Source organism: Pavona decussata, unplaced genomic scaffold (genome assembly GCF_977016875.1).
Source record: "Pavona decussata unplaced genomic scaffold, jaPavDecu1.1 SCAFFOLD_39, whole genome shotgun sequence".
Lineage (NCBI taxonomy): Eukaryota > Metazoa > Cnidaria > Anthozoa > Scleractinia > Agariciidae > Pavona > Pavona decussata.
In genome coordinates, this window is record NW_028145461.1 from 1,035,075 (window position 1) to 1,047,334 (window position 12,260).

General features: G+C 38.8%; 3 protein-coding genes and 1 long non-coding RNA gene across 4 annotated transcripts in view; 2 read left to right on the plus strand and 2 right to left on the minus strand.

Moving 5' to 3' along the window:
- LOC146483355 (uncharacterized) overlaps window positions 1-12,260 on the minus strand; it is a 142,302-nt gene that overhangs the window by 125,206 nt on the left and 4,836 nt on the right. The window lies entirely within an intron of this gene.
- Window positions 37-963, plus strand: LOC146483365 (protein N-lysine methyltransferase METTL21A-like). Its single transcript, XM_085106122.1, has one exon. It carries the CDS (start codon window positions 75-77, stop codon window positions 819-821), a length of 747 nt encoding a protein of 248 aa, XP_084962248.1. The 5' UTR covers window positions 37-74; the 3' UTR covers window positions 822-963.
- Window positions 2,283-9,883, minus strand: LOC146483366 (E3 ubiquitin-protein ligase TM129-like). The gene is made up of 4 exons (XM_085106110.1): window positions 9,592-9,883; window positions 7,435-7,585; window positions 6,253-6,730; window positions 2,283-4,565 (listed from the first exon to the last, which is right to left on the minus strand). The coding sequence occupies exons 1-4, from the start codon at window positions 9,794-9,796 to the stop codon at window positions 4,314-4,316; spliced, it is 1,086 nt and encodes a 361-aa protein (XP_084962236.1). The 5' UTR covers window positions 9,797-9,883; the 3' UTR covers window positions 2,283-4,313.
- LOC146483367 (uncharacterized) lies at window positions 9,916-11,153 on the plus strand. Its single transcript, XM_085106127.1, has 2 exons — window positions 9,916-10,170; window positions 10,278-11,153. The coding sequence occupies exons 1-2, from the start codon at window positions 9,998-10,000 to the stop codon at window positions 10,540-10,542; spliced, it is 438 nt and encodes a 145-aa protein (XP_084962253.1). The 5' UTR covers window positions 9,916-9,997; the 3' UTR covers window positions 10,543-11,153.

Here is a 12,260-nt window from a genome sequence, read left to right on the forward strand (position 1 = left end):
AAACTAGTCAGAGCTACAGGAACGCCTGGTAAAATTCTTCTTTTATTGTTTTTCTTGACGGTGCATGGCATATTATGCTTGAATTTCAGTCGTCCTTTGCTAAATTCTGGCCCAAACAGTTCTTCACAGTGTTATTTATTTCATTTTTATTTCTCTCTAATCCTTCATTTTCAGCGAATGTGTCAGAAATGGCGCTTGTTCTGTACGATCCTTCAGCGGCCATTTTGAGTCCATTTCATGCTAAAGAAAGGACCTTCGAATTTGCCGGGAGAACACTTACTGTCTTTCAAAACTGGAACGAAGTCGGTGTTGCAGCGGTTATTTGGGACGCGGCAATCGTTCTTGGTCGATATCTCGAAAAAATAGCCGCTCAACTTTGGGGGAAAAAAGTAATCGAGCTTGGGGCTGGAACAGGCTTTGCGGGAATTGTGGCAAGCTTACTTGGGGGTAATGTGACCATTACCGACCGCAAAATGGCTCTGGATGTTACAAGAATGAACGTTGAGGGAAATCTGGGCAAAGAGCAAAATTCTGTTGAGATCAAGGAACTTGAATGGGGGCAGAACGTGTCATCATTTTCACCACCATTTGATTTCGTTCTGGGAGCTGACATTGTGTACGTAGAAGATACTTTCAATGATTTGTTGAAAACTCTGCAAGACTTATGCAACGAAAATTCAGTGGTTTTATTGTCCTGTAAGATACGTTATGATAGAGATAAACGTTTCTTTGAACTTCTCTCGCAGCACTTCAAGCACAAAACTATTTTGTATGATCAAGAATTGGACATTACTCTTTTTGAAGCAAGGAAGATCACTTAGCCCTTCCATATATTAGGACCTTCTTGGGTCCGATTCAAATGCCAAACTTTTCATGTCCCAAACCTAATGTAAATGCCTTAGCCATGTTATTTTCGCAAGAGATGATGTGTCGAGAAGTTAAAAATATAAAAATATGCTGTTAGAGACATCCTATGAAAATTATATATATAATAATTATTGACTTTGTAATCATATTGCAAACGAAGGAAGAAGTGGCTGATCCAGACCCATTTCCTCTACTTCACAAAAGAGAGTCCATTCCTCTCTGCATGAAATCCCTAAACACAGCTCCTGCCAGAACCATGTTTCTCCACCAAAAGTGGCTGCTTACCAACATAAACCCCCAAAATAAAAAGGTCTTCACACTTCCCCAACACTAGTAAACCTGAGAACTCCCCTCCCCCTCCCCCCTGCAGAATTTAGAAAAAATTCTTATAGTTCTTAGCAGTATGCTGGATGTTTGCCATATGAACCTTGTTCAATGACCTCAGCTCCCACCGGTCTCCTGTAGCTCAGAGCTGGAGCATTTGCACTACACGGCAAGTAATTCATGGTAAGGTACCATATAGGCACCCACATAACCCTAACCCTAACCCTCCATATAGTGACTTACCTTACCATGAATTATATGCCCACTACATGTAGTAATCAAAAGGTATTAGGTTTGACTTCTGATAGGAGCACTCAAATTTCCTTTTTCCATACATACTTGTGTGACTGACTGAAAAATCTGCCATTCTCAAGGAACAAGTTGTTTGTTCAAAATTGTGATTGCAACAAGAGTGATCAAGAGTACCCTGGCAAGGATGTGACCCTGGAGATGGAATGCCATTCTGCTGATGTACTGTACACACGTAAAGCCAATGGATCATGTCAGTTACCCAAGTATCACCAATGACTTCCTCACTTGTTTTGCTACATCTTTACAAATTACTATTTGAATGAGTGAGAGGATTTGAAAAACTCTGTACAGTCACAAAAATTGAACTTGGCCAGACATCCTTTCAGAGTGACTCCAAATCATGGGGAAGCCTTTTTCCCTGACTTACAACTTGTGCCACTTCACTGCCCTTTTTTGTCATCATTTACAAAGGATACTGAGTGCTTGGAATGGTCAGCAAGCAACTGTACACTGTAAGTGGTTCACAGTAGAACATAATATTTATTTACTATCCTATGATGTTGAACAGTTCCTAGCACTGCTTTTTTGGGGCCATTTTGGTCATCATGTTCACGAAATATTCCTTGCAACAGCCTTAAGAAAACTTAATTGAAAAATTTGGTTCAGTCCACACAAGCACCCTTGTAATGCCACCCATTGCGATAGTGACCCTGGAGAAGATATTTACAACTTACAATATTATTTAAGCAAACAGAAAAAAGCTCAAACAAAAAATGAAAAGTGCAGGAAAGAACATACTGTTGACACATTTAAGACAAAGGAAACAGAAGAAAAACTGCTAATGTCCATTCACGATGGTTTTTATTTGCTTCTTTGGGAAAAGAGTTCAATGCAACAGTCACTTCAAACAAATTATTTTATTTGTAGAAGACAAGAGGTGTTGCTACCTTTGCCAAAACATGAACATTATTTGCACACTGTGCATTGTCATTTTAGCGACACTGAAAATTATGACTAAAGTATGCTGGAGACTTTCACCAGTATGTACCTTTGTTGTATACAGCCATTTCAATTAACGTTGTCAGATTAAAATCAAACTAAAAGACAAGACCGCAATGTTTTGTGGGATATTTTTTTATAAATAATTTCATCAAAATCATCCCTGCACGTGCAGGTCATTGTACTGCTAATTACAACCTATTGTTTTCTCCAGGCAAAAATCACCTGTAAAAAATCGTAAAAAATCACCTGTACAGCCTACCTATACTATCAAAGAAACGCCTTTGGAATCTTGCGATACAGAGAGAGACCTTGGTGTGTGAGTGTCAAGCGATCTCACCTCGGACAAACAAGTAACTGAACAGTGTGCGAAAGCCAACAAACTCCTCGGCTTTATGCGCCGAGCTTCTAGGTACATTCAAAGCACCCAAACGCGTCGTACACTTTACCTTTCTATCGTCCAGTGTCATCTCGGCTACGCAACACAAGTATGGTCTCCACAGTCTATTGGCCTACTTAAAGGAGTTGAAAACGTGCAGCGCCGTGCTACAAAACTAATTTTAAAGGTTCCCCTTCCGATGTGACGTAACCTATAAGACCCGCCTTCAATTAACAAATTTGTTACCCATTTCATACTGGCATGAATATTTGGACATGGTTTTTTTCTACAAAGCTCTTCATGACTTAGTTTTCATAGACAGTGAAGCTCTACCTGTAACTAGACAATTTACGAGATTTACTAGGACATCGAGAAGTAGTGCTATTACTTATATTCCTAACCCAAGTAGAACTCTTACTTATCAACGTTCATTTTTCATACGCGCGTGCCGCACATGGAATGTTCTTCCCGCTGAGCTACGCACAAGTCACATCTCTTTAGCTTTATTTAAAACTTTATTACTTCAATATTATAAAAAGGCTTTGAACTTGTATGACGCTGACGACATTAGAACTTGGAGAACAATCTGTCCTAGGTGTAACACAGCAAGGTCTCTCCTATGCCCGCCAACGTGCTGCTTCTAGCAATTTGGTCTCCCGCCTTGTCTCCTCTCAAGTTTTATGCTTACATATTAGTAGTTTTAGTTATTAAGCATTTTTTTTATATAAATAATTAACGAGGAATCCGCTGTAATTGGCTATGCTGTAGTGGTCTCCCTGCCTAATTATTATATCTTTGGTATTTTTTTTTTGTTTCTATTGTTTGTATTTTAGTTAGGCGAAGCTAAATAAATAAATAAATAAATTAAAAAAAAGGCATGACTGATTTTGATGAATTTATTCACAAAAATCCCACGTAAACTTTCGGTCTTGTCTTTTAGCTTCATGCTTTGAACCGACAACGTTAGTTGAAATGACTGTATAATTTTTAAACAATATAACACAAAGGCACAGACTGATCTAAGAACAGTCTCAGTACTAAAACGCAACATTAAAACGGCCATAATTATTGTACGTAGCTTTTACAAAGGGAGTGTTCCCAAATTTGTAAATTCAGTTCAAGTTCAGTTAAAAACAGCTAAATATCCCACTAAACTTGGTTAATTTAATGGCTAGTGATCCCTCAAAATTATATCTGGAGATGTTACACAAGGTAAAATGTTTCAAAATCCAGACGGTCAGAAACTACAAGTATCACAAAAAACTCTAAACTCAAGCTTCTTAATAAATATTATTACTGATTTATCTAAACATGGAATTTCTTGCATTGGACTCATGTCTTCAGTAAAATTAATTTTATTTCCAGTCTTTTTCAGTGGAAACGTCACTCAATATCAGTCATCTATTGTTAGAGGGATTTCCCCTTGAGCTGGTAAGACATGTTACCATGCTTTGAATTTCATAGTCTCATTAAACTAACACTACATCAGCTGTCATCTAAGAATCAAACAAACATCCAGCATGCAAAACTTTGCCCGACATGTTGGACAGGGAGATGTACTAGCCAACCACCCCTCAGGCTGTTGCTGATCCTGTCGACTTGCAAACCATTTGCCCATACAGTCTATACACCACATTGGACGGCAGTAACAAGGGACGCATTCTCCTTCACCAGCTGAAGCACACAGTTTTTGTAGTTTGATGTTTGCTGGTGCCTGCATGCAGCCAATGCATGGTTCTGGATCCTACAGTTTAAAAGCAACAAGAAAAAAAAATGCATCCAGCATTGTGTTACTGTATGAAAATATCCAGTGTTAACATCCTCACGTTTGACACTGAATGAGACTTATCGCACAGTTAAATTTCCTATTTTACCTTTATCCTTTCACTCACAACATTTCCTCGAATTTTTAGGATCAGTTCCTTTGAAGGTTTTCATTTTTGCATTTCATGTTTGTAGAAACAAACAAAACTGAAGGAGGAGGGAAACTTAAACGAGCCGTTAGAGTATGCCATATTTGCTGAAAGTTTACAGCCCATCGAGTGACCAGTGGAACAAGCGAGTGACATTTCCGTACATTATGACAACTCATTCACTGCCCATGCGTGCATTCATGAATTAAAAAAAGAATGGTTATTACTTGGAAACAAACTTTAAAATTCTTCAGTTTTGGGGGGGGGGGGGAGGGTGGAATTTTCTCCATACAAAATCCTTTTTACTCTACCCATCTCCCTTGGAATCACATTTTTTTAGAAACATCCCCCCAACCCCCCAAAAAAGAAAAAAATGGGTTGAACTTCACATCACATTATTACAGCTTCTTTTGCCATCACTAGCCACTGTTTCAATATATTGTATGATCTAAACTTCACAACACTCTTTGGAAACTGAAAAATTAGTTAATGATTTTCAGTTTCTGTAGAGTGCTGCTACAAGTGAACAGACTTTAACCAATTCTTTCACAATACACGTCTCAATATCTTTCACAAAGGCACCAGTAAAATATTTTCACTACAAATATGACTGCTTTAGAACCATTTTAAATATACTGAAACAAAACTTTATGGCTAAAATTGAAAGCAGAAGGGTGAGATGTATTCAATGACCCAAAATCTCAGAATTCACTGGGCTGTTTGTACAGCTGAGTGCCAAATACAAGCTGTACAAATTTTTATTTTAATTAGCAAATTTGACAGAAGTCATGTTTTACTTTTATGAACTATACACCTTTCAAATTTTTACAGTCTCCTTTCTATAATATTAAGTGAAACATTTTTCTGTCAATTTTATTGTTAGTCAAATTACTTGCCCCACTGACAAATCAAAAATAATTTTCTGGCTACTGTAGCATCTAGTATAAGTTTGCAAAATACAGTACATGACAACTATGTTAACTTTTATATTCATTGTGAGAGGAAAAGAGATCTGTTCTATAGGTTACTTACTCACTAGTTACAATACATTAGACTGTTCCAATCTACACCATGCTGGACACTGAATGGCTGATTCTCAACCTTTGCAGTGCACTCTTAAAGTGTCTCTAAAGCTCAACAATCAATCTTCAGCCAAGCACTTCCCAAAGTTGCATTGAAAAACCTTTTGTACTCTGACCCCACTAAAGTTATTATTAAGGACGGTGCCTTAACTAATACCGAAGTATTTTTGTGTGGTTTATGACTACGCGCAGGGTTTTCAAAATGTTTTGAAGTAGGCATCAGCAACTGGAAGGGCAGGCGGCTGTGACAATTTTGGGGCTGCCAGGGCCCACATCCTAGGGGGGTCATGCTCCCCCAGAAAATTTTGAAATCTAGAAGCTCGGAAATACCATTTTCACATTCTAGCAACAATTTAACGGTTAAATACTGATTTATTATCAGTGGCATAGCTGTATTGATTTTCTTACGTAGCGTTAATTTTAATGAAAAACAAACCTCTTCTCCTTCCAATAACTGATGTGTTTCATTTTGTGACACTTGCTCCTTGAAAGCCTCAATAAACTTGTCACTAAGTGACTGATGAATCACCACATTCCTTGCATTTCTGATTGGTGCTTGCAACTTTTCTCTCAAGTCACCATAATCCGTGGAATTTAGTCTGATCACAAAGGGTTTGACCCCTGGGGTTATGCTAGCCACTCTTATGTTCAAGAACTGCACAGCAACACTACTCTCATGTGAAATGTCGTGATCCTCGGCATGAATGATTGACAAGTGGACATCAGGTTGATGGGCAATGTCAACTTTATAAGCTGAGCATTTGATTATCCATGAATCTGTGATATAAAGGCTTGTTCCACCAATGATTGATGAGAATTTTGTTATGCGTCGGAATTCTATGTTTACACTTGAAGCCACCGCTCTCCAAGGGCTGCCATATTTAAGTAACAGCTGGGCAAAAGGGTGCTTTGACCTGTAAAGATCAAACAAACAACCTCTATGACACAGCTACATGTACAAGACTACAGTTACTATTCATGTAAACAATAGCTGATATCGTCTTTAAACACAATTTACAGTAGGTTACAGGCAAGACTCAAAACTGTACTCTTATCAGCATTTAACTTAGTGAATTTTTTAAGAAATATGTTGACTTCACTGATTAAGTGATTTCATGTACTTATCTAGCAGTTTAAAACTTGCCTGTCTTGACCGTCTGTATGTGTGTCTGACCTCAATTTTTAGAAAACTATTTATTAAATCTGTCTGCTGATAGATCACCGACAGTCAGACAACATACTTTTTCGGGAGCTGTTCATTAATTTTACCTGTAAATATACATTACATTGGGTAAAATACAGACTGTTGCTATTGTACATGTTGTTCAGGCTATTCATCATGTAAAGTAAAGTACACATGTAAAACTTGTGGAATAATGGACGTACACTGTATTTACTGTGAGTTTCACTAGTTCTTCTGGGATGAATTACACTGAAAGTCAACTGAATTGAAATGATGGAAACTGGATAATTTTTTTACATAAATTATCAGTTTTAGGTTACTTAAAGTCTAAGTTTGTGGACTTGTAGAATTATGAGTAAATCGAGATTGAAGTCAGGTTTAATTAACAGTAAGCCAAAATAAAACATTGTTGCTTCTACACTAACAGTAGCTTACCATTTATTCCAAGACCAATATCGAGCACAAACAGCTCCACAGAGAGCGACACTCAGGCAAACTAAGAGAAACACATTTCCAGCCAGTCCTACCCTGGCTGGCTCAAATAAATGAAGTTGAGGTGATACCAGTCCTAAACAGATGTAATAACCTAACCAATACAAAAAAATATGGACAATAAGATTTGACTTTCTGACGAATGCTCAGGCCATGACTGTATTACATTTTTCACTTAATTTTGAAGTAGTGCAACATGTAGGTCAGATAATGAAAATCCATCAACATGGTTGGAAATAGCCTCTCTCACAGACATTCTCTTGGCTTGTCACACAATCTTTCCCCTTCAATGAGCGTGATAAGCCAAAAAGGCATCTGTGAGGGAGGGTAGGCTGGAAAAAGCACCCTAAAGTTAGTAAAATGACCAACTAAGTTGAAAGTTACAAATGTACAACTGTTTAAACAGCAAAGTATATAGCTTAATTAAGTCAGCAAATTTTATAGATGTTTGTGCCATGGTCAGCAAGTGTTTGTCGCTTCCAGGACAGAGACAGGACTTTGTTTTCCTCTTGTTACCTAAAATTAATGGTTGTAAACTTTGCTGACTTTATGGAACTATATCTCTGCTATTTCAACAGAAAAGTTGGCCATTAAATTTTTTAAATTGGTAGGATGCTAGGGTGCTCAGCAAGTGTCAATAAGTTGTTATCTAGTACATATTTGTATGAAAAGGTCTACTAAGATTTCGACAAATAGGACATAACATATAATCAGCTCTGACTGGTGACTGGAAAAAAAGATTTTAACAAGCAAGCAGGGTAACCAAGTGGATCATTTACTAAATATCTTCACCAGTGTGAGACCACAATTTGAAAGCCAAAAAGAAAGTAAACCAACAGGAGGCTGGCATTTTTATATTGCTGGTCACCTCACAAATCACATTCTGCTACAAAGATATACAAACAAGAAACCCACTTCATTGACCTGCTCGCTGGCTGAGAAGATTCCCAACATTTGTGGTTGTACCAAAAACAGGGCAGTGTTCTTGCAGAGCCCAGTGGCCCCTGGCACCTAACTTTTGCTCTTGGGCGATTAGAAAATCTGATTTTTTTTCACACAAATCATATGCTGGGCACCCTAGATTTTGCAGTTTCAGAGCACTGGGCTCCCTTCAATTTTCCTCACAGCACAGCCTTGCAAAAAAGCATAATTAAAGGCCTAGCCTTTTAAGCAAATAAACTAAAGATATTAGGGGAGGAACACCAGGTAATTTATCCATATATATATATATATATATGCTCCCAAGCTGTCTGAGCAACCCATCATGGTCAGGCACTGGTAATAAGCCACCAAACACTGTATAATATGCCACACAATTCAAACCTTTAACACCCCGTCCCCCTAAACGTCCTGTATACCCCGGACATTTGACCATTTTCTGTGCCCGGGATATATGGCATTTGATGCGGAAGGCCTTCCAGATAGAGGGGGGTTTGAACTTTACCTGGGTGAGGTGGAGAATTGGAAGCTACGGTGACAACTTCGTGCACTTTCTTCTACACATGGTTGCTAATTATTCATGATCAAGTTCAAGGGGGAAAATAACTCGCCAAAAATTATAGCGAGTTGTAAAAAATTTGATTGAATGTAGCCTTCTACACAGATGCTCTTGGGCTCGTGTGAATGAGACAAAACCAGTTTCCAAAATAATAGTGTATACCATAAATTGGAACATTTTTTTTTTGTGGAGCCCCGGGAATTTGATCACCAAATGTGGTGCACCTGGGAAGGGTACTTCCAATGAACAGCTTTTTAGTCAGAAATTTGAACAAAGCAATTTACAAAAGTTCAAATGACCAGGGGATTGCCAGTGGGGGGGGGGGGGGGGGGGGAGCATGTAAAGCACATGGGTACACTAACAAGCTGTTGAAGCAACTCTGTGTTTTCAATTCACCGGTGAGCCTCCGAGTACGTATATATACAGCTTCAATAGTGGTATTTATAGTTGCTACACAACAACAAATCTAAAAGACTCTTCTTTCGCAATATTTTCCCAGAGCTACGGCATAAATAACCCAGAGAGAAGCTATGACTGCATGGCTTTAAAAATTGACTGGGAAAAAGGGTTCTAACAAGCGAGAGCTTTTAACTGATGTTTACCAAGAGGGAGCAATGAATGAAGGAGAAGTGTGGCAGTTGTCCTCTTCAAATGATAACCAACAAAGTCCATATCCTCACTCCCTAAATAACTGGACAGGATGTTTTGTACGGTTAACCCAGCACTGATAAACTCTCTTGGAGGCGCTACAAAACATAACGAAACCAGTAGATATGCGAGAGTAAACACTATCACAATTTCCTCCATTTTGGATTTGCCACGTTCAATTTTGAGAGAGGACTGGTAACGAATAAAATACTGAGCATGGTCTTTAGCATAAACCGCTGTAATGAAAGTGTTTGGGCTCACTTTCAAAATGGCGGGATACACCGATTCACCGTAAGACCGGAAGTTGCATGAGAGCGAGGCCTAAGGGCCGTCGAACGCGCGAATCTCAAATCAACAAACATGGACGAAAGAGCTCTACAAGAGATAGACTTAAACCTTACGCCAGACGACATCCCATGCTCATCTGTTGAAAATGTGGATGATATCAGCAAGTGGACGATACCACAGCTAAAATTCTGGCTCAAATGCAGAAGGCTAAACCAGCAAGGATTAAAGAAAGACCTCGTCGAAAAGTAAGCTTTGTAGTTTTACTGTCGAAAAGCGGGCGCCGCACGTCGCAATATTTTATGTTTCCAATATCGTTTCCAATGTTTTGTTTTTTTTTTGTTTGTTTTTTCAGAGTAATAGCCTTTAACTCGATCCCTTACTACAGGGATAGAGTTTACGACCCTGACCCAGAAAGAAGTTACACGAAGGCAAAGCTTGAAAAGCTCAAGCGATCGAATGCAACAGTTGAGAGCGCGGCAAAACAAACCAGCCCCAATAACTCACCTTTCGATAGCTTTCCGCCGGACGAATCTACACAATTTTCGGAAGACTTTTCTATTCTGCCTTCGTTTGTGCCAATGGATGCGTTCGAACAGGTTAAAAATTCTGGTAAATGAATTAAGAAATCTGCCAATGCAGAGGTTGTGATAAACTCAAACGACAAAGGCCTTCGCATGATGAACTTTGTGCATGATTTACAGGTGTATAACAACCCAGAAAAGCGTCATATTTATTTGCGTGCCTGCTGTTGGGCTTCCTACAAAAGGAACATCAAGTACAAGGTAAAATTAGTTTTAAACCAAAATGAATCCCCGAAGATTCTGGCAGCAAAATGTGATAGGCAGTGCCCAGCCTCCAATAGCGGTGTTTGCTGCCATGTGATGGCTCTCATTTGGAAACTAGAGGATATGACGAGAAAGTCAGAGCTACGAGATTTTACTCCTGACAACAGATGCTGTACATCAAAGCCAAGGCAATGGGGGAAAGGGAATAAACGTGAAGTGGAGTTCCACCCAGTGATGGCTTCAAATGTTATAAAACCAAGACATTCCTCTGACTTACCAGGCAGGAAGAGAAGAGGTGTCCAATCACAATTTTACGACCCAAGGCCACCCAAATCTCGGAAGCTTGATGTTACTGGTATTGTCAAGCTTAAACGTGACCTTCAGAACATAAACCCAAATATACCCTTTGCAGCCATGCTACCAGAAGAAAAGTCAATTTCAACTGTAATTCACAAGCAACTCCAAGACTATGCCACTCCCGGTTTGATACCAACCTCTATCAGTAGCAACCGACCGGCTGTTCAAGTAAATTGGAGTCCTGTATGTAGTACATCACATACAACTAAAGAACTAAGAGCCAATCACGTCCAAAGGAAAAAAGACCAAAGTTTAAATGGTGGATCTCCTGGCCCTTCAATCACTCATGTGCACAGAGAATCAGCTATGCCACACACTTCTGAGCCACATGTAACGCTTTATGGACTACCTAATGGTAACCCCCATTTGCAGGAGGAAGAAGTTTCTACAGGCAATACTCAAGGACAAGAGCAGGCAATTCCAATTTTTGCTAACAGAGGAGCTGATCCCTATCACACTCAAGCAAAACAAACAACACAGGCCAAAACATTATTTATTGAAACTCTTACAGTTGAGCAACAACGAATTGAAATGGCAACAAGAGGGCAATCACTCAACCCTACTTGGTTTGAACAAAAGCAGAACAGGATAACTGCCAGTATACAGCTATTTCAATTAACGTTGTCGGTTCCAAGCATAAAGCTGAAAGACAAGACCGAAAGTTTACGTGGGATTTTTATGAATAAATTCATCAAAATCAGTCATGCCTGGAGAAAACAATAGGTTGTAATGAGAAGTACAATAACCTGCATGTGCAGGGATGATATTGATGACATTATTCATAAAAAATAATCCCACAAAACATTGCGGTCTTGTCTTTTAGCTTATTTTTAATCCGACAACATTAACTGAAATAGCTGTATGCAAAGATGTATTTACCCACATGCAAAATAAAGGGGCAAAGATTCCAGAAAATCTAATTAAAAGAATTATCTCAAAAGGAATTCTTTACAAACACGTGAGCTATTCCCAAGCTAAACACCTTAATTATAAAAGTAAAGGTATGATCTATGGTATTGAAAATGAGCCTGTGGCAGCAATTTTATACAAAGAATACCTTTTATCATTACCAGACATCAAGGAAGTAACAATTCAAGAGGTTGGCCTGATTTTAGACAGAAATAGCAATGTCCTAGCAGCAAGCCCAGATAGAATTGCAACCATAGTATATTACAATGGTACCATTGAGCATA

Excerpts from the sequence above, each read along its gene's own strand:
- LOC146483366 (XM_085106110.1), bottom strand. The coding sequence starts at position 9,796 with ATGGAGGAAATTGTGATAGTGTTTACTCTCGCATATCTACTGGTTTCG. Across the intron at positions 6,731-7,434 it reads TATTGGTCTTGGAATAAATG|GTCAAAGCACCCTTTTGCCC; the intron begins GTAAGCTACTGT and ends TGATCTTTACAG. Across the intron at positions 4,566-6,252 it reads AGTTATTGGAAGGAGAAGAG|GATCCAGAACCATGCATTGG; the intron begins GTTTGTTTTTCA and ends TTTAAACTGTAG.
- LOC146483365 (XM_085106122.1), top strand. The coding sequence starts at position 75 with ATGCTTGAATTTCAGTCGTCCTTTGCTAAATTCTGGCCCAAACAGTTC.
- LOC146483367 (XM_085106127.1), top strand. The coding sequence starts at position 9,998 with ATGGACGAAAGAGCTCTACAAGAGATAGACTTAAACCTTACGCCAGAC. Across the intron at positions 10,171-10,277 it reads AAGAAAGACCTCGTCGAAAA|AGTAATAGCCTTTAACTCGA; the intron begins GTAAGCTTTGTA and ends TTGTTTTTTCAG.